Source organism: Gadus morhua, chromosome 3 (genome assembly GCF_902167405.1).
Source record: "Gadus morhua chromosome 3, gadMor3.0, whole genome shotgun sequence".
NCBI classification, from domain to species: domain Eukaryota; kingdom Metazoa; phylum Chordata; class Actinopteri; order Gadiformes; family Gadidae; genus Gadus; species Gadus morhua.
This window is the reverse complement of record NC_044050.1, coordinates 5,307,428-5,330,811: the sequence shown is the minus strand read 5'-3', so window position 1 is coordinate 5,330,811 and position 23,384 is coordinate 5,307,428. Positions and strand designations below refer to the sequence as shown.

At 44.7% G+C, this 23,384-nt stretch overlaps 1 protein-coding gene across 1 annotated transcript; it reads right to left on the bottom strand.

The window, feature by feature from the left end:
• Positions 1-3,553: 3,553 nt before the first annotated feature.
• On the bottom strand, positions 3,554-21,186 carry LOC115539823 (PC-esterase domain-containing protein 1A). Its single transcript, XM_030350642.1, has 8 exons — positions 21,007-21,186; positions 20,790-20,874; positions 17,338-17,417; positions 15,234-15,463; positions 14,838-14,988; positions 13,624-13,882; positions 13,447-13,533; positions 3,554-4,120 (listed from the first exon to the last, which is right to left on the bottom strand). The coding sequence occupies exons 1-8, from the start codon at positions 21,007-21,009 to the stop codon at positions 3,828-3,830; spliced, it is 1,188 nt and encodes a 395-aa protein (XP_030206502.1). The 5' UTR covers positions 21,010-21,186; the 3' UTR covers positions 3,554-3,827.
• Between the last annotated feature and the right edge of the window lie 2,198 nt (positions 21,187-23,384).

Genomic DNA, 23,384 nt, shown 5'->3' with positions numbered 1-23,384 from the left:
ATATCATAGTGATGTGTAATTAGATACATTTGTTTATGATATCTAACCGATTTGTTTGGATTTGTTTATGATATCTAACAGATTTATTGGATTTGATTAAAATGTTTGATTAGGCATTTGATTTATTTGAGAACTAACTTGTTTTAATTTCTCTATCAATAGGTTTTCAACCTAATCCTAATCCGAATCCGAATCACACTACGGAATGTTTGTTGTTCATGTTCTAAACAATTCAGGTTCAATAAAATCAAGGAGAAGGATTTGAGCTGTCCTGCGTCCTCTGTCTAACAGTGCCATTTCAAGTTGGGCAAGCACAAATGAGAACATAACCCAGATAACTTGACAATGACCTTGAAAACACGCAGCATGCGATCAATAACAATATTGTGGCGACTCCTACCCCCCGGGGAGTCTGGGTAATAGGGTAATCATAATGTTTGGGGAAAAGGGGTTTTATTGTCTTTAGATACCTTGTTCTATTATTAGGTTAAGTGGGGTTAACGGGTTTGAGTTCTTTATTGTTTGAGTCTTAATTGTGATGTGTAGTGTGATCGGGACCATTAGTGAGGGTGTTGTGTGTGTTGGTCAGGTGTGCCGTGTTTTTTGTTGTGTGTTTAAATAAAGGCAGCTCTCGGGGTCGTGCGGTGTACTCGAGGCACGAGAGTTGCGCCGCCATTTAAACCTGGGCTCCCGTCTCGTCCTTCCCGCGATGCTCGCCACATTGGTGTCAGAAGTGGGATGTGGCCTGCGCATGCGCGTGGGGATTTGAGTTTCGCGGTTGAGCCCATGGATAACGCACCCTGCGCTATGGGAGCGCAGCGCCCCCCTGTGGACACGACCGGAAGGGCCGGAGGACCGGCAGCTGCCCACCGCCCCAGGACAGCGGTTAGGCTGCCGTAGTTCACCGGGGTAATGCAGTTGGAACCATACCTGGCCCAGTTCCGGCTTGCAGCGTGGCACAACGACTGGGGTGCCGAGGAGGCGGTTGTCCACCTTGCCCTGGCGTTGGAGGGGACGGCAGCACGGGTGCTGCTCGTCCTGGACCAAGCGGACTAGCGAGACCTTCAGGCCCTGATCCAAGCATTGGAGAGGGGTCTCCAGCAACGAGAGCAAGCAGTTGCTGTCTTCTCACCGCCGCAGGGAGGAGGAGAGCCTGGTCGTCTACGCTGCTGACGTCCAGCTCTTGACCCGACGCAGCTACCCGGAATTCTCCGCGGCTACACGGGAGGCCCTGGCGCTCCACGCTTTCCTGCGGGGACTGCAGCCGGAGAGTCTGGGGCAGCATGTCCGCCTCACCGCGCCCCAGACCCTCGATGCGGGTCACGACCAGGCGGAACGGGCTGAGGTGGAGCTCTGCCGCCATCCTGATGGTCCATCCGTGGACGCGGCTGGGGCAGCGGCCGCCCCCGGCACAAAGAACGTGGAGGTCAAGTCCAGGCAGCGGAAGGGCCGGGTCCGGACGGCCACCCTTCCCGCAACCGAGACAGCTGAGGCTTCCCGTGCACTATGGCGGCACGACAGGGCTGACCTTGAGCCGCAGCAGTGTCGGCAGCTGGGGCTGTTCGAGGACTGTGGGTGGACGGGGCAGCGTGCCACTCTTCCTCGTCGCAGCCGCCGGCTTAGTTCCGTTGTTCCTGCCAAACCGCACGGACTCCGTGCAGTTTAGCCTTTTACCGCGCCATTCTAGGGCCAGTTAGTGGCCTTCTTGGCTTTCCATAGAATCCACACACGGTTGGCCGGCATCAAATAAAGATTTTGGGGAGAAAAAAAGATCGTCCTGGCGGCCTTAAACTGACTCAACAGCGCCACCTGCTGTTGTGTAGTGTGAATCACAGGACATTTATTTGTCACGTGACTTTTGGCACAAATTTTCCGCCTTGCTGATCCGTGCGCAAATGCATTCCGACCCGTGCGCAAATGCATTCCGATCCACGCGCAGCTTTCGTGTTCCGTACTTGTAGAATTGTTTTGTGTACTTGAAGGATTTTTTTTTGTACTTTGTGTATAACATACTGTATTTGTTTCTGAAGCAAAATGCATTAGTTTGTGAATGATGTTTTGTATTTGCAAACCACACTGAGCGTGTGTGTGAATCATTGTGCGTGAGTAAAACATGTTTTGTGTGCGTGTGAATCGTGATGCGTGAGCAAAATACGTTTTGCGTGTGTGCGGGGTTTTGGCATGATTCTAACTCCATAAGGTAGCTATTTAATCAATTTACCCCTGGAGATACCTTCATAGATGGTGAAGTCGAGCTAACAAACTAGCAGGCAATCAGTCGTCTACCAAGCTAAAAATATATATAATTACGCTGTGCATATACAAATAAATATCAGTACATGCATCAAAAAGGTCCTAATACAATATAGACAGTTGACAATTCAAAAGAGGTAGCTATTTTATCAATTTGCCCCTGGAGATACCTTCACAGATGGTGAAATCAAGCCAACAAACTAGCCGGCAATCGGTCTACCAAGACAAATATATATATAATTACGCTGTGCATATACAAATAAATATCAGTATATGCATCATAAAGGGCCTCTGATAGAATATAGACAGTTGATAATTCAAAAGAGGTAGCAATTTAATCAATTTACCTCAGAAGTTACTCGGCGGCCAGCAATGGAAATGAACGGTCTCCTACGCCGTAAAATGGTTGTTTGGAACTATTCGAGGCTCCATACCCCGGAAGTAGGCGCTACAACGGAGTCCAATGGAAGTGTCCCCACTCTGTTATAGGCCTATCTACCACTCTGGCTACTCCGCTTGGGCTGAATACATTTAATAATAATAATAATACATTTAATTTAGAGGCGCCTTTCAAGACACCCAAGGTCACCTGGTTAGCCCATTCACAGGAAAAAAAACAAGATATATCATATATCCTGGCATTTCTGTCACTTTTTGGTGCTGTTGCTGCTTTAGGTTCTACCAAAATATAAAACAATATGTTCTAAGGTTTTTAATAAAAAAAATATTTTTACTGTAAAGGGTAGGGAGGGTTTAGCCCCGTTAGCCCATTAATACCAGCCATCCCTGCACGAGACAATTACAATCCCGGGTTATTTTCTTTTATTTCCTACTTGAGCCCAAGGTTATGTCGTTTGTGATTTATAAAGTATAAGATTACGTTTGTTTGGTACTGTTTGAAGAAACAACTTTTGAATAATAAGTCTTCAAACTGAACTGTCGTCTCATTAATTATCCATCTTGCCCCAGTAGTCGAACCTAGTAATCTGGCCCAGAATATTGTTGTATGAAGAATTCTTAATCTGCTAATCCAAAAAGGTGTTACACTAGCGCTGACGTTAGCCCTGACATTAGCAGTGACGTTAGCATTTTAGCAAGCACACTCTCGCAATTCGTTAGGATGACACACATTCTAGTAAGTGTGGTTGCTACTGCAAGTTTATGTAGCAATTCGACTGAATAATTTTTAAGTATTGGCTTCAATCGCTAAGAGACAGTTCTTAGAGCAACCGATGGAGGCTATGATTACGTTTTAACTAGTAATAGTTGAGGTCAATGAGGAAGTTGTGGTGGGATCATATTTAAAGGAAATATTGCAAGACTTTATTGACTGCCTTTTGTGTTAGGAAGAAAAGTATGCAGCAACAGTGGTTTCGAAAAAATATAAATCAAGCACTTTATGCAAAGTCATTAAAAGACTACACAGCATTACCATTGCATGTCGAGAAGCCAAAATACTAGCACAAGGTAACAATTAGATGAATACCCTCAATATTTAAAAACAAAAACATGCAAACATTAAAAACGAGGGAGACATTTGTCCGTTGTGGAGAGAGCTCTCCGTAGCTTTGTGCTCAGGGAAAGGGAAAGAAAATGTGTTGCAGTGGCTGGCTGTAGGGTGCGTCTTCGCGCAGCCGCTGGTTGTAGGCCGCCTCTATGTGCTGTGACCACTGGTTGTATTGTGGGGCCTTGCGCGGGCCTTGGCGGTAGGGCGCGTCCAGGAATGGCCGCTGGCTGTAGCTGTAGGGCGCGCGTTGGCGCCACCTGGTGCGCTGTTTCTTCATGATGTACGGAGAGCGGGCCCCGGGGGGCTGGTTCTGCTCCGACGGGTAAGGCTGGAATTTGGGAGCCGGGGTTGTTGCAGGAGCTTTGGAAATAAAACAGGGCAGAACACGGACACTATAAACGCTGGAACCACTGAAACGGGTTCTCTGAATTCGAAGAGGATACTTTTATGCGACTAATAGACATCCCCAGAAAAAGAGACTGCCAAAGGATAATAGCCAACCTAAAAACATGTGGACAGGTCACTAGCGCTAGTCATTAATTGAACGACACAGTAAAGCTGAACATATCGATCAACCTCTTAAAAAAAATAATTATACTAAAAGACTTCCTTAATAGGACTATTTAAATTACATTTAGAATTAGATTGATTATCTAATCCGAAATTATTAAACCCCCAGTTTTGCTGGACATCCCAGACCACGCTATAGATCAGACATGGGCATCATACGGCCTTCAAACCGGCCCCCGCGATGCGCTCGTAATTGGAGGAAAACACAAAGCCTTTATCCGTGATCCTGCTATTAGAAACAATACAACCAAGGTTGCACTCCTGGACACCAGCAGGCCCCCGGAGCTGAGCTCCTGCAGGCCTCCGGCAGTTGTCCAGGAGCCCACAAACCGCAACAATCCCTTTCTCCTCCACGTCGCTGTTCCGTCTGGACTTCAGATTGATGTGGAAGTACTAGAGACAGAGAACCCGAAGGGGTCGATACAATTCATAATATCATCCGGAGGGGCAAACAGCTTTTGGCGGGATATTATATAGATATCTATATATTCTTTAGATATAGAGCACTAGGAAGCCCACCGGAGCACCCAGAGTGTTAGAATATTTCATAGAACACGGCCAAAAGCTGTGTACACCTCCGGATGCTATTATCAATCCTAAACGACCGCGTCGGTTTCACTGACGTCTCTGGTACTTCCACAACAAGCAGAGACTGGCCGTGGTTGAGTATGATTTGGCAAAACAGAAACATGGCGGTCACAAGGGGAAACCTCTCTCAAACTCAGGCGACCACGCATAACAGAATCGCTTGAAATTCCAGCGACTGTGGACACAATTTACGAACGCACACTGCGGCCACCTACATAGCTTTACCCAATAAAAATCAAGAGCAGAACATTAAAAATTAACAAAAAGGCAATTTCTGTAAATATTTGTAACAATGATACTAATTGAAACAAATTTATCTCACACAATTTTGCATGACATGACCGTAATATGGGCTATTTTTTCATTCCTTGAATTTGAAGTTAATGCCGGGCACTTCTGATAGGGTGGGCCAGCTGTCAATCAAAGTGGCAATGGCCCACTTTGGCCCATAAGTGGCTACACGCCTGCCTCAAAGTAACCAATTCATGTTGCGCTTTTATTTCTTTCAAGCTAACACAAGTGTGATGAAGTTATGCTGCACTTCAATTGTCTTCTATTTCATAAAATATTTAGATTAAATATGTGAAAGAAATGGCAAAAATATATAAATCACAACTGAAATCAACTGGATAGGGATGCATTTTTCATTCAGTGATGAAGGTCCCCTCTGGTAGCCTATTCCAAGCCAGATTTCCTTAAGTCTGTACGTTAATGTAACCTGCACACGTACATTTGCAGTTTTGTTTATAGTTATCTATCTTGAAGAGCTACAGCTGGTATTAATGACCGTTTAATTGTATAACTTTGTTTAATTGCAATCGTCCAAAGTGTTGCCCTCAACTTACTTTGCCAAAGTAACTGTGGCCCTCGGACTAAAACTGTTGCCCACCCCTGCTTTAGATCATAAACCCCAGAGGCAGCATCGTCGGCCGATGCTGCCTCTGCTTGCGAGCTTCTACTCAATAATGTATCAGTTGCAGACATCCAACTGCCAAGCGCTCTCTCTCATTTCTGGGGATTTTAACCACGTACTCCCCCCACATTCACCCAATATGTCAATTGTAACACCAGAGACAAGAAAACTTTGGATTTGTTTTATGCTAATATAAATCAATACCCCTACCCCCATTGGGCCGTTCTGATCATAATCTGGTCCACTTGACCCGTTACATACCCCTAGAAAATAAACAACCACCAACTAAGAAGTATATAAGGAAATGGTACGGATGGGGAAGTACTGTACAGTCTTCAAGGGGAAGATGTAGATAGTATGACTAGTTGTGTCACAGATTACATTAATTTCTGTGTGAACACTACCTGTAAAGAGGGTACGATGTTTTCCGAATAATAAAACCTGGGTGACCCCCGACCTGAAAAACTTGCTGAATCTGAACAAAAGGGCTTTTGCATCTGGGGATAAAGAGGAGTTGAGGAGAGTGCAAAAGGATGTGAAGAGGGAAATAAGAAGGGGAAAGGACACCTACAGGAGGAAATTGGAGGAGCGCCTTCAGAGTAACAATGTCAGAGAGGTCTGGAGGGGTTTGAAAAATATCTCAGGCCATAGCAAAGTAAGAGGTAGTGGACCTGAAGATGGGGACAGGGAGTATGCTAATAAGTTAAATCAATTTTTTAACCGATTTGATACTGAGGTCTCCGCTACCACTCAAGACCCCGTCCACCAGAGCCCAGTCCAATCGGCACCACCAGCCTACACCACCAGCCTGCTCCTCTCTTGGGTTACCCCCTACTTCCCTCCCCCAACTTGTCCATCTCCACCTCCGGTGGTGCTCTTCACTTCACATAACCCCTCCCCCACTCACTCAGGGCGTGTCTCCCAAGCCTGCGGGGGTCTCACCTCTCCCCCCGGCCTACCCATAACTACAGATCAGGTGAGAGATGTGTTTCGGAGGATGAAGGTGAGGAAGGCTACGGGTCCTGACGGGATTAGTCCCAGACTGCTTAGGGACTGCGCTGATGAACTCTGTTGGGTCTTTCCGTACATTTTTAACCTCCTCCACCGTTCGCTCTCTCAGCTGGAGAAAACTGGGGGCTATGTTAGAGTCATGTTTTTTTGATTTTTCCAGCGCCTTAAATACAATCCAGCTGGCACTTCTGTGGGTGAAGTTGGAAGGAGCGGGGGTCGACTGTCATCTTGCTGCCTGGATCATTGACTACCTGCGTGGCTGTGAGTCGGAGCATGGGGACCCACAAGGAACTGTGCTCTTCCCCTTTCTCTTCACCCTGTACACTTCAGACTTCAGATACATTACGGACAGTGGTCTTCTCCAGAAGTTCTCAGATGACACAGCAATTGTTGGCTGCGTTACAAAGGGGAATGAGCTAGAGTACAGGGGGGTCATCACCAGCTTTGTTGAATGGTGTGGAAAAAAACATCTTCAGATGAACACCAGTAAGACAAAGGAGATGGTGATTGACTTCAGCCATAAGGCACCACCAATTGCACCAGTGAACATCCAGGGAGGCGACATTGAGGTGATATCAGTCTACAAATACCTGGGTGTTCACCTCAACAATAAACTGGACTGGTCACATAACACAGATGGGTTGTACAAGAAGGGCCAAAGTCGTCTACACAAGATTGAGGTCTTTTGGGGCGTGCAGGCCGCTGTTAAGGACTTTTTATTACACTGTTGTTGCATCTTTCATTTTTTTATGCAGTAGTCTGTTGGGGTTGTGGGTTCACTGAGAGGGACAGGAGGAGACTTAATAAGCTGGTGGGAAGGGCTGACTCTGTCCTGGGCTGTACACTGGAGCCTGTTAAGGTGGTAGGGGAGAGGAAGATGTTGGACAAATTGGAATCCATCAGGTCCAATTCCTCTCAATGAGACAGTGGCAGCACAAAACAGTTCCTTTAGTAAAAGATTATTACACCCAGCATGTAAGAAGGAACGTTTCCGAAGGTCTTTTATTCCATATGTCATAAGACTCAACAACACATCGGTTATGAAGCATTGTGCTACCAAAAAATCACTTCAACTAAATTAATAATGCAATGCTTGAATTTAATAATGTGCATTTTCCACTGTACATTTGTGACAAAGTATTTCATTCTTTAGTGAGCCACCTCTTGGCCTCATTGATTGTGTAGCTCATGGACGTGTGCAGTTTTAGCCTTTAAGGCATGACATTGTAATCACTGATTTATTTATTGTATTTATTTAATTTTGTAATATCTTATGGATGTATGATTGTTGGATACTTTACTTTTTATTTTATTATTGCATACTTTAGATTCCATGGGCTATTGTAACAAGTAAATTTTCCATGCATGGGATGAAATAAAGTTCTTATCCTAAAAAATATATGAAAAAAAATACATAGCTTTTTTTAGCAACAAAAGAAATGCGACTTTTAGTGTTAGAGCGCCGATGACGTCACTGGCATGGCAGGACTAGGTCGTTGCTGCAGACACGTGAACGTCTTCTACACTCCATGGCGGAAAATAGTGATTTTAATATGGCTGGTTACTAGGGATGTGTCGGTCGCGACTGATTCGTTACAACGAACGAATCCCGAACGTGAACGACAAGAACTGGTTCCCCAAAACAAGAAGAACTGGTTCTTTGATTCTTTTTTTTTAACATAAACCAAACATATGGTCACGTAAATAAAATATACAAACGAACAGAGCTCCGTCTCCCCGCGACTTCCATTGATTGAGTCTACAACTTTCTCAAAGATTCAGCCAATGAGAGGTAGCAATGGTGTTGGAATGGCACCTGGGTAAACCAATGACAAGGCGGTACCGTCGAATATGTGCGCTTTCTCTGTCTGACGTATCTTGGGTCATACCATTCGACTCATATATCCCCCTACATTTTTTCGAAAATAGACTTGACCTCCATCTGTTTATTGGATAAACTCATTTCCCAATCTTAGGAGTCTTTGCTCCATTCTACGTCAATTTAAGAACAAACAAAGAAATTAAACTGCAGTTCGTGTTTTTTATTTATGACCATGCAAGTTCTGTAATGCCTGAACAATGAAGAATTAAATGTAAAGTAAAATAAAATTATAAATGTAAAACCATGAATGAAATATAGAGAGTAAGCAAGTGGTATAAATATTGGTGGGACGTTCGACATACTATATAGCAGGCATCTCCAAACGGCGGACTGCGGTCTTGACTGTCCTATCCGGGCCCACGACCAATTAAAAAAAAAAAAAATTATAAAAAAGTTTTTTTATTATTATTTTTTTTTAAGATGTAATCTGACGTAACGAACGAATCAAAACGAACGAATCAAATAAACGAATCGTTATAGTGAACTGAACTGAAAGAACTAGTTCCCGGAAAAGAATCATTTTGCCCATCCCTACTGGTTACGCATTTGAGGCTGTGAGGGACAAGCCTGTAGTGTCTGACTGCCACCCGGTGGAGAGGGCTCCAGCTCCACCTTCGGATCGTGTGGGTGTGACTGTTGTGCGTGTGGGTGCTCCTGGAGCATGGACATTGCCATTGAATAGGTCTGCTGCCGAGAGGTCCCGGTCAACCTTGACCATCTAACTGCGTGTTCACACCAAACGCAAAATTTTTCGCCCGTTCGCCGAAGTTTTGTCGCGCCACACATAATCTGTCGCTGTGCAAGTTGTCGCGCCACAACAAGATAATCGCCATTGCATGTCTTTACCTTTTGTGGAAGAGGGAGAGACGTCGGAGGACCCGACGCAGTATATTCATAATATTGTAATGACCACGGAAGAGGCAGTGAATGAAGTATTGAATAGACAGAGATTTATTAGATAGGCCTACCTAATAAACCGTTGGAACACACAAGACCGGAAACATAGCAACGCCGGTAAACAAACCCCGAGAAGCCCAATCCCTATGAGAGCTCCCCGCGCAACGGCCATCCGGAGGCGCACAGAGCTTATGGCCGTGACATTATGCATACAATAGGGCTGTAACACCAACTCACGATTCGGTTTGTATTAGGGCCCGACCGATTCATCGTCCTGCCGATTTAATCGGCCGATTATAGCCTTTTTGAAAATAATCAACATCTGCCAAAAAGACGCCGATTACAACCGATTCTTTTGAAATGTTATTGCGCTTAGTATCCTGCAGATTGCGCTCCTACTCGCCGTGCTAACTAACAACTTTAGCTGGAGTAAAAAAGAGGAGATTGAATTTTACCGTACAACATGAAAGCATGCTCGCTCAGGCAGCTGCGCGCTCACCTCACCAATGTAAACAAGATGCGTTGTTTGAGCATGTTGTGCCTGTTTTTCTTTAGGTCCCAGGCCATGTTAATTTGTTATACTGTAGACTCTAACGGTGAGACCATACTGCTCAGCAGGCACGTGTTAGTCACTGCTCACGAGCGCAGCACATTGGGAGTTAGTTATTTATTTTACATTACACTCATTTTTTACTGTAAATGTATTCTAAAACACTCAAGGTTCTGCATTCAATTCACATATTCGTCAAAAGTGTTTAAAGTATATTTAAGGTATCAAAAACTACGTTTTATATGCTTTTTTTTAATTTGTTTTTAATCAGCCGATTAAAATCGTAATCGTAATTTTTCTCTGAAAATAATCGGCATCTGCACTCAAAAATCAATATCGGTCGGGCCCTAATATACATTATATGATATAGATATCTATGTAGGCTATATGATTATATTTAGATATTGAGCTCCAGAACACGGCTAAAGGCTGTGTGCGCCCCGCCATTGCGATACATCCACTGTAAACAGAGCGCATGGTACCGTGGCTGCAAGCTGCTCAGGGCCACACCCCCACCCTCCTCATTTGCATTATAGCTACAGACACCAAAACAGCGCATTTGGGGGAAGCTCAATGTGCGACTGGCTCGGAGTGGCTGTAACTCTGCACCACGGCTGAATTTCGGGAACGTCTCTGAATACTGTGTTAGTTGCCCACTAATACCTATATTAAAGAATACATAAAATAGCATGTCATGGGACCTTTAAACTAGAAAAAGTTAAATTCCCAGAAGGTTGTCAAAATACAGGGGGGTGGGAAGGATGGGATACTTTTGTTGGGAGGGGGGGATATTACTTAACAATGTTCTTTTTGCTACTTTTTTTTGTTTGTTTGTTTTTTTTGGTTAAGAGAAAATGAAACTGTCTTACTTCCTGTAAAATGTAATATGCTTGATCCTACAATAAAAAGATTTATAAAAAAAAAAATCAAGTCGAGGAGGAGATGGTAGTTTAACCCTTTAGATTGAGTATAAATACTTTTTAATGTACGGTTACTAATTAAATTGACCAAGGGGCTGTATTTACTCTAACGTCATGACGATAGCTGATGTAACGGGAGTCCGGGCGTGTGCTGGACGGAACCGCGCTGTATTATCACTGTTCCATTGCGCATAGACAGTAAAAAGTAGCTGAGACGGTAGAGGGGTTAGAAACCAATAAATGAAAATCGTCTTTTTATTTCAGGTAGCATATGCTTTGACTCAAAAAAATAAATAAATAATAATTAAAATCCCCCCCCCCAATAATGGAATCACGTTCCCAGCGCCCCCCTAGGTTGTGCGAACGCCCCCATTGAGAAACCATGCTTTAGGTGGATGTTGGGAGGTTTACTTTCTGGTGGATGTTGATGGATATTGCACAGATGGATATTGCACAGATACATCTTACTATGACCTACTTGTTCGAGTTTAACTCCCTCTGCATCAGCCATCGGCTAGTCGGCGAACATCAGGGTGAGTATGGGACATTTTTTGAACTTCTGTTTACAGACCCGCCGTGGTTTAATTAGCAGCTTGGAAACAGATCTGTGATATCGTCGGAGTAATAGTTTATACAATTTATGGTCGGAGTGCTAGCTTGTGGAGATTGACATGACAGGAGCTATCGGAGGATTGGTTAGTATTATGAATCTCAAACGACCGCGTTGGGTTCTCCGACGTTCCTGGTTCTTCCACAATCAATGTGAAGTAGACTGAACCGCGACAAGGAGAAAGGGATTGTTGCCGGGCAGCGCTTAGGCACCTCCGCCTCCGGTGGTGGTCCCTCAGCGGGGCTCAAGCGGAAGACATTCGCCGCCAACAATCCCTTTCCCATCCATGTCGTGGTTCATGTTCTTGAGGGAGTCAAAGCCAAAGTTCCTTCCCCCCCCAATTCATTCTCAACCTCCGACGTCTTATGCGCCATAACACCAAAAGCAGAACGGTTATCCAAATAACAAGGAAGTGTACAACACTTGCTTTACAGTCCTGGAGCTCTATATCTAAATAATGTCACATAATACATTGATATCTATATCATATAATACATATCACGGCCAAAAGCTGTGTGCGCCTTCAGACGATATTATGAATCACAAACTACTTTGTCGGCTTCTGCAACGTCTCTGGTTCTTCCACTTTCACATCAACCTGAAGTAGACTGAACCGCGCGCTGCCTGCTGCCCGCTGCCGGGCGATGGTGCCTCGCCGCAACCGGCGGCAGGTCGCAGTTCATGTACTTCAGCGAGTCAAAGCCAAAGTTCCTTTCCCCCCAATTCCTTCTCAACCATGGCTCAGATAACCCCCACTACAGTCTCGTTGTGGAAATACAAGAGACGTCAAAGAACCGACAAGAAACACTTGCGTTACAGTGTGTGTATTCACACACACACACAAATGTGGCGCTCGCACGGTCGTGTCTCATTGGCGGGCCAACGTCTCTGGCCGGGCCAGGCAGAGTAAGGGGAGGAGCATAGATGCTTTGTGACGACATACCTAAAGACATTCCAAATCAGCGCGCGTGAGCCTCCGTTTTTTCAAAGGCAAGCAGAACAGCTAGTGCTCGTTTTACGCCAAACGCAAGTTTTAGCCACTGGGGGACCATAGGCAGGCTAGGGGAACTCATATTTATGTTAGAAAACCTCATAAAGTGAGATTTTCATGTCATGGGACCTTTAAGGCTGCCAGCCATGTATTAAGGGCTGGTTTCCTATTCAAAAGGTAGCCTGTGGAAATGTATGATTACCCCAGCTGCCTTGGACCTATATAATTCATTACTGCAGCCAAGGGCAATGCAATAAGATGATCCTCCTGTAGACCTGGATGTCTGATTTTCCGTAGCCATTTCAGCGAGCCTCAGAGCCTGACTCATTACCTGCTGTGAATGCTAGAGCCACAGAGTAGGAGTAGGTTACCATGCCAGTGACGTAGCTGATTGTTGAAATCCAACATGGCGGGGCCCTGTAACACTTTCACCGTACAATTTAATCCCTTTTAGCAAGTTCAGCCATTTTTAGTTATTGCACCAATGAGAAGGTAGACAATACATCCGTTATATCAACTAAACTTCAAATTTCAGTTCAGTTCATCTTTAAGGCTGTGGACATCCTTCCACAAGTCTCAGCCAATATTGTCGTACCAACTGAAATTAACCTGGCACAGCACTGGAATGCCACATGATAGGTGGGGGATAAGAGAAATTACAGGAACACAACCTAGGCCAAGAAGGAAAGCAAGTTCCAAAGGAAGTTGGAACCAAACAGTAGAGGGACAACTAAATACAAACAACAAAACAAACCTTTACGAGGAGCAGGAGGAGAGGGGGGCCCGCGGAGGGTGGCCGGGCGTGGAGGAGCCAGGCCGCAGCGCATGCTTCCCGCGATGGCTGTGGAGGAAAGGCCACACGGTGAAGAGCTGAAACACAACCCATGTTCAATCCCCATCAAAATGGCGCGTCCCCCGGCGGGCCACGTACCGAAGGCTGTTCTGGTCCGCGGGAGTGCCGGGGGCAGCTGCACCCCCCAGGCTTCGGCGGCGTGCCCCAGGATCAAGCAGGTCATACGGCGGTGGGCCAGGGCGTTCCAGTGGACGCCATCCTTTGTGCGCTGCTGCAGCGAGAGGCGGAAGTGGAAGTGCATGTCCAGCACGTCGGCGCCGTAGGCGTCGGCCAGCGCGCCACCAATGAAGTTGGCCTCCACCACGTCGTAGCGCAGCGTGCCCGCCCGGGACGCCACCTGAAAGGGGGGGGGGGACCTCAGATACAAATCCACCTCTAGATAATGTGTAAACCTCTCGTTTTGATAATCAGAGTGCGGGAGGCAGGGTTTGATTTTGTCATAACTGTCAAGTTTGCACTGCCACTGTTGATTCAGATCATTTTTTTAACGCACTTCACATTTGTAAAAAACACAGCAATGTGATATATATACGCTCAGCCATTGGATGCTTGTAGAAATAAGAAAGACTCAATAAAAATGGTAAGTTAGTAATAGTAAACAGATACAAATCCAAAGCCAGACTCTTTAGGGACTCTGTGGAGTGGGGGGAGGGGGCGGGGGGTAACCTCTGAGGTGCGTTCAAAGTCGCAAACATAAGAGAATGATTTGAAACATGTTCTGTTAAGCGTGCCGATGTCTTTAAACGTTCTCGAACATAGGCAAACTGTCAGAAGAGGTAGTTGTCCGCAAGCAGGCATTGATCACGGACTGCAAGATAGTGCTCCCAGATGGAGATTAACCATAAACTATAGCAAGAACTGTGCAACATTTAAACAATTCCCATGTCTATATTGAAAACATTAATTCCTTCCCTACATATAAAGCAATAGATAAATCGTTTCATGCAGCTTATCTACACCCTTACTTCCAACTCATGTCTTGTTTATCCTAAATCGTGATCTGAACATGACATCACGTTAAGACGGCACAAGCTCGGTGAGATAGCCCCCTATTCTTGAATCGTCCGAATTCCTTGTATGCAGTAAACTTTCTACGAGATCGACAACTTCTAGATCTTCTTCTGTAAACTCGTCAATTATCATCGAGGCTGCAGCTAATACAATGGCCTTTCTTTGCCATTTGTTGGTTTACAGTTTAAAACAAACGATAAGAACGTTGTCTAAAAATCTTTCAAATTGTATTATTTAAAGTCAACGTGCTCGCTGCGAACGTTCGCCGATTCTGAACACACCTCTGGTGTCAAGAAGCCCCCCAAGACCCTCCGGCCCAGGGGCATGGTGAGGTTCCACACCACCAGCGTCTCCCGGGGCACCGCCTCCTTCAACTGCCCCAGGAAGAGGTGGAGGTCCTCAGCATAGTCCTCCTCCCACGCTGCCTTGTACCTGGGGGGCCACACATTCCATTGGGGCCCCTAGACTGTGCATGTTTGCAGTTGTTTATGTATCACTTAGCAAATTAATTGGATTAGATTGTCAAACCCATTCGTACATTAACAAATACCTTCTGCAACACAGATGACATACTTACAAGCTTCACCAATACTGAGTATGATACAAGACGTTTTTACTTGTTTTGAGTCTGAACTATTTGGATTATGCTGGCAGTACTTTAGGGGTGATCTTCTCACCTGGAGATGTCCCAGATGCAGGAGTTGACTAACACCACGTCGGGGGCGTCGGCCCGGAGATCCTCCAGCACGCTGCTCATGTAGCGTGAGAACACCCGCGTCACGAAGTAGAAGCGGACGCGGTGGTGTGTCGAGCGGAACTCCCGCACCTCCCGGTAGTTTGTGCCATTGTGCATTTGGTCGAGGCAGCCGCCCTCCACCAGGGAGTCCGACTCAAAGGTGAGCTCGCCCTGAGAGGATTCAGAACTAATGACCTCTGTTCACTCAACAGGACGTCTGGAGTTTAGAAAATGGACTGAGAAATGGTTGTGGATGTAGAAAGCTCTTTGTAATGCGATATCTACCATTTGAAGTAACACTAATAAACTAGCCTAGTATTTCTAAATGGATACTTAAATGCTCTTAGTTCCTGAAGTTGTCCTGTACATCCTGACATTAAATAAGGTGTTCAAGACGCAATAGCCCATCTCTGTGGAGGACAGTAAAGCTACAAAAACATTGCATTGTTACCAAACTTCAAAGGAGAATAGAAATGAAATATACAAATCAAATACAGCTGGAAGGCCCGAGATGCTTCAGATGCTCAAGTTTAAGTCATCAAAGAAATGAGAACAGGATTAACAAATGAATCAGAAATCAGTGTACCAAGTATTAGAAATGACCAAATTAAAAAACAAAAAACGTAAACAGTCATTGCTCGAATAGCAAAACAGATCGAAGGCTTCCTGACACCAGAGGTGTGTTCAGAATCGGCGAACGTTCGCAGCGAGCACGTTGACTTTAAACAACGTTCTAATCGTTTGTTGTACTGTAAACCAACAAATGGCAAAGAAAGGTCATTGTATTAGCTGCAGCCTCCATGATAATTAGTTCTACAGTGATGAAAGGCCCGGTTTGGTAGAAACGGGGGGTGGCAGCAGCTATGGAAAGCCAAGAAGGCCACAATCCGGCCCTAGAAAGGCGCAGTAAAAGGGCTAAACCGGATGCCGGTTTAGCCGAGCCCCTCCCTCTGTTTTGCTTGACCACTAAGTTTGAAAGCTTTCTAACCAATAAGTGAAGAGAAATGCCAGACGAAAGTAGACTAATGCATTGTCGAGATCTGCAGTGCCTGCCATGTTACGCCGTAACATAAAGCTGTGTTGACTTTACTAGTTTCTCTACAGCAGGGGTGCCCAACCTTTTTTGACCCAAGATCTACCTTTCAAGTAGCCAACCTCCCGAGATCTACCAGCCTAGTGTCAACATTGCAAATCTACCTTCAAGCAGGGGGGTGGTTGTATCGTGAACCTACGGACTTCAGTGGGGGTTTCATTCCATCTGCGCACGGCACCTTCTCAACAATAATCAATAATCTTCCTCCCACTCAGGGTGAAATGGTAGGTCTTAGCTCATTTCCCCTCAGCCATGCCAACGTTTAGGAGTGCGTAACTACTGTTGACGGCTTTCAACTGCTGTTGACAGCGCATGCGCTACCCCGCGTATATGTCCCACGCAATTTTTTCTTTATTTAAATTTTTATTTATTTTTTTTCTTCTTCACCCCTCGCGGTCGACTTGGGATCTGTCGGCGGTCTACTGGTAGACCGCGATCGACTGGTTGGGCACCCCTGCTCTACAGTATAATACACTACAATGTATTGACCACCACTAGCTAGTGGAAAATAGATTTGTGCCTGGTACATTGTAATATTTTTATATGTTAGGCTATATATTGAGATGGCAGTGTTCGAAATACCCGTCAATATTTGGGGATGTCCTCATCCCCAGATTGTTGCTCAACACCGATCTAAATGTTCTTAATATGCAGTAGCCTAAGCCATAACGTCACAATATTTCATGGATGCAAGCCAAGACTATCAGTCTATATCTATAGCCTACATGACAATGCACGCACGCACGCGCACACCCTTAAAGCACACTCGTAAAGCAACACTGACATAGGAGCCTGATAGCCGCGGCTAAATGCGTCTAAACCGCGGCTTAGAGCGTTTAAACCGGCCGGATTCCATACGGATTCGGGCCGGTTAAGCGCTTTTACCGTGCCATTCTAGGGCCGGATTGTGGCCTTCTTGCCTTTCCATAAGCAGCAGACCGGGCATGATTACCTTCCTACGGAGCTGGCTGTCGGACAGGTAGCCGTCCCTTTGCAGCAGCAGCACCAGGTCCTTGTACGCCGACCGCTGGACTGGGGATAAAAAAAAAAAAAGACCAAAAAGAGCCATTAACCTATCGACCCCTGAAGCGCCATGCCTGCTATAGGGATATGTGGCGCTGCTACTTGGAACCGGTGAGTTGCAGCGCCACATTATGGAAAGCCAAGAAGGCCACAAACTGGCCCTAGAATGGCGCGGTAAAAGTGCTAAACCGCACAGAAACCATACGGGATCCGTACGGAATCCGTGCGGTTTGGAAGGAATTCCGTACGGAATCCGTACGTTTTTTTCATACCTAATAGCCGCGGCTATTAGTTATTCGCTCCGGCTATAAGGTATGCAGAACGAGCCCCTCCCTCTTCTTTGCTTCATCAGTAAGTGTGAAGGCTGTCCAACCAATCAGTGCAGAGAAATACCAGACTAAAGTAACGCATTGTCGAGAGCTGCAGTGCCTCCATTTTTCGCCGTAACATAAAGCTGTGTTGTCTTTACTAGTTTCAATACAATGTAATGACCACCACTAGCTAGTGAAAAATACATGTATGTATGTATGTATGTATGTATGTATGTATGTATGTATGTATGTATGTATGTAGGCCTCGACATTAACGGTTGCCCGCTTGCCCGGGGCAACCAAAAGTCATATTTGGGCAAGTTGAGATTGATTTCTGGTTGCCCGAACGGGCAAGTGGATTTTGGGTGGATGTTAATAGAAAGGCTATTTATTCAAATGTTTTTAGAAACTGCAGAACAACCTTTTTTGCCGCAAAATAACACAAAATATAAGTATTTGCAATTGATCAACGCGCCGTCTTCTCTTCTCTCGGAAGTCGAGTTGACAGACCCGCATCGCTTCAGTGCGAATATAGCCCCGCCTTCTGTCACTCGCAGTGCGTTCTCTGGCCGTGATTCGAAGGTGTTGGCTAAAGGTTAGCCAACAAAGCTAGCATCGAAAGTGCAGCGCCTCCGCGAACGGTTTAGGTAGAAGGAAAATGGAGTAGTGATGGAGGAGTGCAGTTTGGAGGTACTTTGGATTGAGGCAAATTAACAAGGAAAGTCATATGCAAGAACACGGTGTTGGGTTTCATAACTGTGCACATGCACAGCAATAGCGATCTTTTTCACGAAATTGGACCCTCACAAACTATATATTACATGACAGCTGAGCCTCCACTTATTCCAACAGTCCAAACCATATCATTCTGTGACTAAAACTCGCAAATAACAACTTAAGAAGAAACGTCCCCTTTTCTTTTAACAACCAAATATGAAGTATTACCTTTGTGATTTTTGTCAACAAAGTTGATTCTGGTCAAATAAAACCACCATAAACAGATAACCCAGTGTCTGGGCCAAATTTTGCAACTAAACATGGTATTTTCAATCAATGAATAAGAGAAGGTTTCTTAGGAAATAGGTAAATTGCCTTCAATCAGAAAACTTGTTCTTCAGCGCAATCTAGTGGCCATATGTTTATTTGCTAGTGTTTGGCTTGGTGCATTCGAATATATTTGCCCTGAAATTTAAATAGAGGTGTCAAGTGTCAAAATTGTAAGATATCTACCTTTATTTGTGTCTCATAGTAAGACATCGCTCCCAAATGACAACGACCAACTGATAATTATTTCAGGTGGAAATGTTATCTTTCACTTATGCTGTGTTCCATGGCTTTATTCACTTTAAACAAGTATCATCCCCATTCAATATTTCACTTGCACAACAATCTTTCTTATGGCACAAAGATGACATTATTGCCCTTGCAGTTGTGGAGATATACTCTATTTACTTTGGGTATGTTCTTTCCTGAAAAAAACTTTTCCCCTGATATCGAAAATGGTATAGAATATCGATATTTTTCCAGGTATAGTGTCAGTTAGAAAATCCAGTATCGTGACTGACAACACTACTAGAAACGCGATTGTGATTATTCAGTTAGAGCTACAAGAAACGTGAAAGTTAAAAAAGAAATATCTTTGCTACTACCTCTGACATTTAGTTAAGTACATTTGCATGAAATCATGCAGGTCTACACATAACTTGGCAATAGCTTTAATAGGTTTCAACGATGGACTGAAATCACTTCATGGCACGATGTGACCGCTCGATAAATAAGTAAACAAAGGGAAGTTTGTTATTTTTTAAACACAACAAGTGTGGAAGCTAACATTCAGCTTCAGTCTGAGCTAGGATGATTTTTCTGAGCCCCCCCCCAAAACCAGGCCGCGTGCCTGGCAAAAAGAGGCCTGTTCAAGATTTTGATTATAATTTGGGCAAGTGAACATCACATTCGGGCAAGTTGAACCTGACCTGTACTTGCCCGATGGGCAAGTGCTTTTGAAACCTTAATGTCAACCCCTGATGTATGTATGTATGTATGTATGTATGTATGTATGTATGTATGCATGTATGCATGTATGTATGTATCTATCTACTTTAGCCAGTAGATACATACATACATTTGCGGGCTCCTATGTCAGTGTTGCTTTACCAGTGCGTTTAACATGTGTGCGTGTCTGTGTTGTCATTTAGGCTATAGATATAGCTTGATTGTCTTGGCTTGCATCCATGAAATATTGTAATGTTATAGGCTACTGCATATCGAGAACAATCTGGGGATGAGGACATCCCCGAATATTGACGGGTATTTCGCACACTGCCATCTCAATATATAGCCTAACATTTACAAATATATCACTGTACCAGACAAAAATGTATTTTTCACTAGCTAGTGGTGGTCATTACATTGTAGTGAAACTAGTAAAGACAACACAGCTTTATGTTATGGCGAAACATAGAGGCACTGCAGCTCTCGACAATGCGTTGCTTTAGTCTGGTATTTCTCTTCACTGATTGGTTAGACAGCCTTCAAACTTAGTGGTCAAGCAAAGAAGAGGGAGGGGCTCGTTCTACATACATAATAGCCGGAGCGAATAACTAATAGCCGCGGCTATTAGGTATGCAAAAACCGTACGGAATCCGTAGGGAATCCGTACGGGAATTCCTGCCAAACCGCACGGATTCGGTACGGAATGTATTCCATAGGGTTTCTGTACGGTTTCCGTGCGGTTTAGCACTTTTACCGCATTCTAGGGCCAGTTTGTGGCCTTCTTGGCTTTCCATACCACATGTCCCACAGAGCAGCCATGACGCTTCGCTGAATTACCCAGCTGATGACTTCTGTATTTACTGGGCACTTTCGTGAACTTTTGGACGTGCACTCGTGTTGTTTTGACTCCAAGATAAACGTGGCCTCATTATAAATCAACGTCACCTGGACTCCGCGATAGACCATGACGAGATATGATGCATCAATCGTTCAATGTGAAAACAAACCCGAACAAACTGGCGCTCTGGTTTGAAACTCGAGCAGAAAGAAGAAGAGCACCAGACTGTGATCCACTCACTGGAGTCCCCGATCACCACCACGCTCCTGTTGTGCAGCAGCTGGGCCGCGGTCTGATGGCCGACGGACGCCATGGCCTCATAACTCTTTTTGGATTGGAAAACTAAATGTCAACATCGATGAATGGTAAAACTATTTTCGCATATAACTGTTAATGTGGTCATTTAATTAAGAAATTATCTGTAGCAGACGCTTTAGTCCTAGCAGCAGGTCCTTACCATGATGTCGTGATGGCTGGTAGAGAGTTCTGAGTCTGACTCGGTTGATTGATGAGCAGGGTGTGGTGGCCACCGAGGTGGGGTGTGGCCACCGAGGTGGGGTGTGGCCTCCTGGTGGGGGGTGGCCTCCTAGGTGGGGGGTGGCCTCCTAGGTGGAGCAGGTGTTCTGCCAATTTCTGCTAACCATCAAATTCGTTTCGCGATTTGCGAAACGCCAGCAGATTTTGAAAATACACAACTCAAATGGTCCTACCCCCTCTCCTTCAACGCTGACTCTGACTCCACCCATTCCAAGTACATGGACGCGCAATCATGCACGAGCGCGAACAGAGATGCGCGAGAGCGAGCCAGGCTAGCGTAGGTTTTCGTTTAACAACATGGCACTACATTCAGCTGTAAGTTGCACCCAGTACCGCGGTAAGTAGGGGTGCTGGGGGTGCTGCAACACCCCCTGTCCGAGGCCCTGTCTTATCACAGAAAACGATCATTTCTAAAAACTCCGGCCAAAGTGGAGATTTCTGAAAACGCCGGTTATGTGTTGTCGTGTCAACGGGGAGAAACGGGATTTTAGGTTCTGTAGCGTCACATTATGCACCAGGAAATGCTTAACGTCATGTGAGCGCCCGCTGTACCGTATTGGTCCGAATATAAACACAAACCCCATTGTAAGACGACCTATATTTGGAAAAAAGATTTGAAGACCAGATCTTGATTTCATGAAATTGATTGAAATATAAATAATATACGAAAATAAAAAGGCATAGAATAAAACACTGCATTGCCACTAAACAGTAGTGCAAATAGGCCGTACTGATGTGTACACCAAAGACTTCCTGACACTCCTCTGCCCCGCTGTGTTCGCTCTGGCTGTGGTCGCTCCGAACTGTTTCGGCCCGTGGCAAAGCGAGTCATCCTCGCTGCTGTCCAAGGCATGTTGAGACGCAGCATTTATTTAATGCTCATATGACCTAGTGCTGAAAAAAGGTTATATGAAAAAGTGTGAGGGTAGCGGTGGTGCGCTAAACTTGTTCTGTGAGCAGCTGGATGTGAACCATGGTGTGAAGGAAGTGAACACAACGATCGATTTTCAACTGTGCGCGCATGCACTGGTGTAATTGAGCTGCGCTGCTATATATCTTTTTTATCAATGTGACGAGTTGCGAGTCTAGTGCAGGCCGGGTTTTTTTTCCAGCACCCCCTGCTGAGAATACGTTCTCACGGCTATGGTTGCACCAGATGTTATAAACATTAAACGGTCACATAAATCATTACTATTTTTAGAAAATGTATGTTTGTTTCATATAATTGTATTGGAAGTACTGGTTTTTCACTAGGGTTGCCGCGGTGTGGACATTTTCACACCGAGTAATACACTCGTCTCAACACCGGTATTACCGAGTATAAACGGTATAAACTTTGAAACTAGGTCAACCTCCACACAAGCATCGGTTTTTAGACCCTTCTCGTCCTTCAGTTGCCGCACGACGCTGAAGTTGGCATCCGATTCGCAGCATCCGATTCAGCAGCTGGTCCACTTTAAATCGGTCCTGATTGAAAACCACTACACCTAGACTCTTCAAATCTGGACTAAATTATCACAGTGAGGCTATACATTATAATAAACATAGTTACAGATTTGTGAAACCTTTTTTCTATTTGTGAAAATGCAATACAGGCTCATTTTAATGCTTTTTAGGGGTCCAGACTGCATTAGAACGGGTCCTGATTGAAAACCACTACACCTAGACTCTTCAAATCTAGACTAAATTATCACAGTGAGGCTATACATTATATAAAACATAGTTTCAGATTTGTGAAACCTTTACCCTATTTGTGAAAATGCAATAAAGGCACATTTTAATGCTTTTTAGGTGTCCAGACCGCATTAGAACTGGACCTGATTAAAAACCACTACACCTAGACTCTTCAAATCTGGACTAAATTATCACAGTGAGGCTATACATTATGTAAAACATAGTTTCAGATTTGTGAAACATTTAACCTATTTGTGAAAATGCAATGCGGTCTGGACCCCTAAAAAGCATTCAAATAAGCCTGTATTGCATTTTCACAAATAGGGTAAAGGTTTCACAAATCTGAAAGTATGTTTTACATAATGTATAGCCTCACTGTGATAATGTAATCCAAATTTGAAGAGTCTAGGTGTAGTGGTTTTCAATCAGGACCGATTTGAAGATTCTAAGTGGTTTTCAAGCCGAATCGGATGCTGTGAATCGGATGCCAACTTCAGCGTCGTAGTTGCCGCCAACGTTCGAAAGCAGCGCCTAGGATTATTCTTGATTTCAGTTTTCCTCTTTCAGCGTTTTTATTATCAATTACTCTCTGAAAAAGAGTTTTCCTTCTCTTTGCTGGTGGTG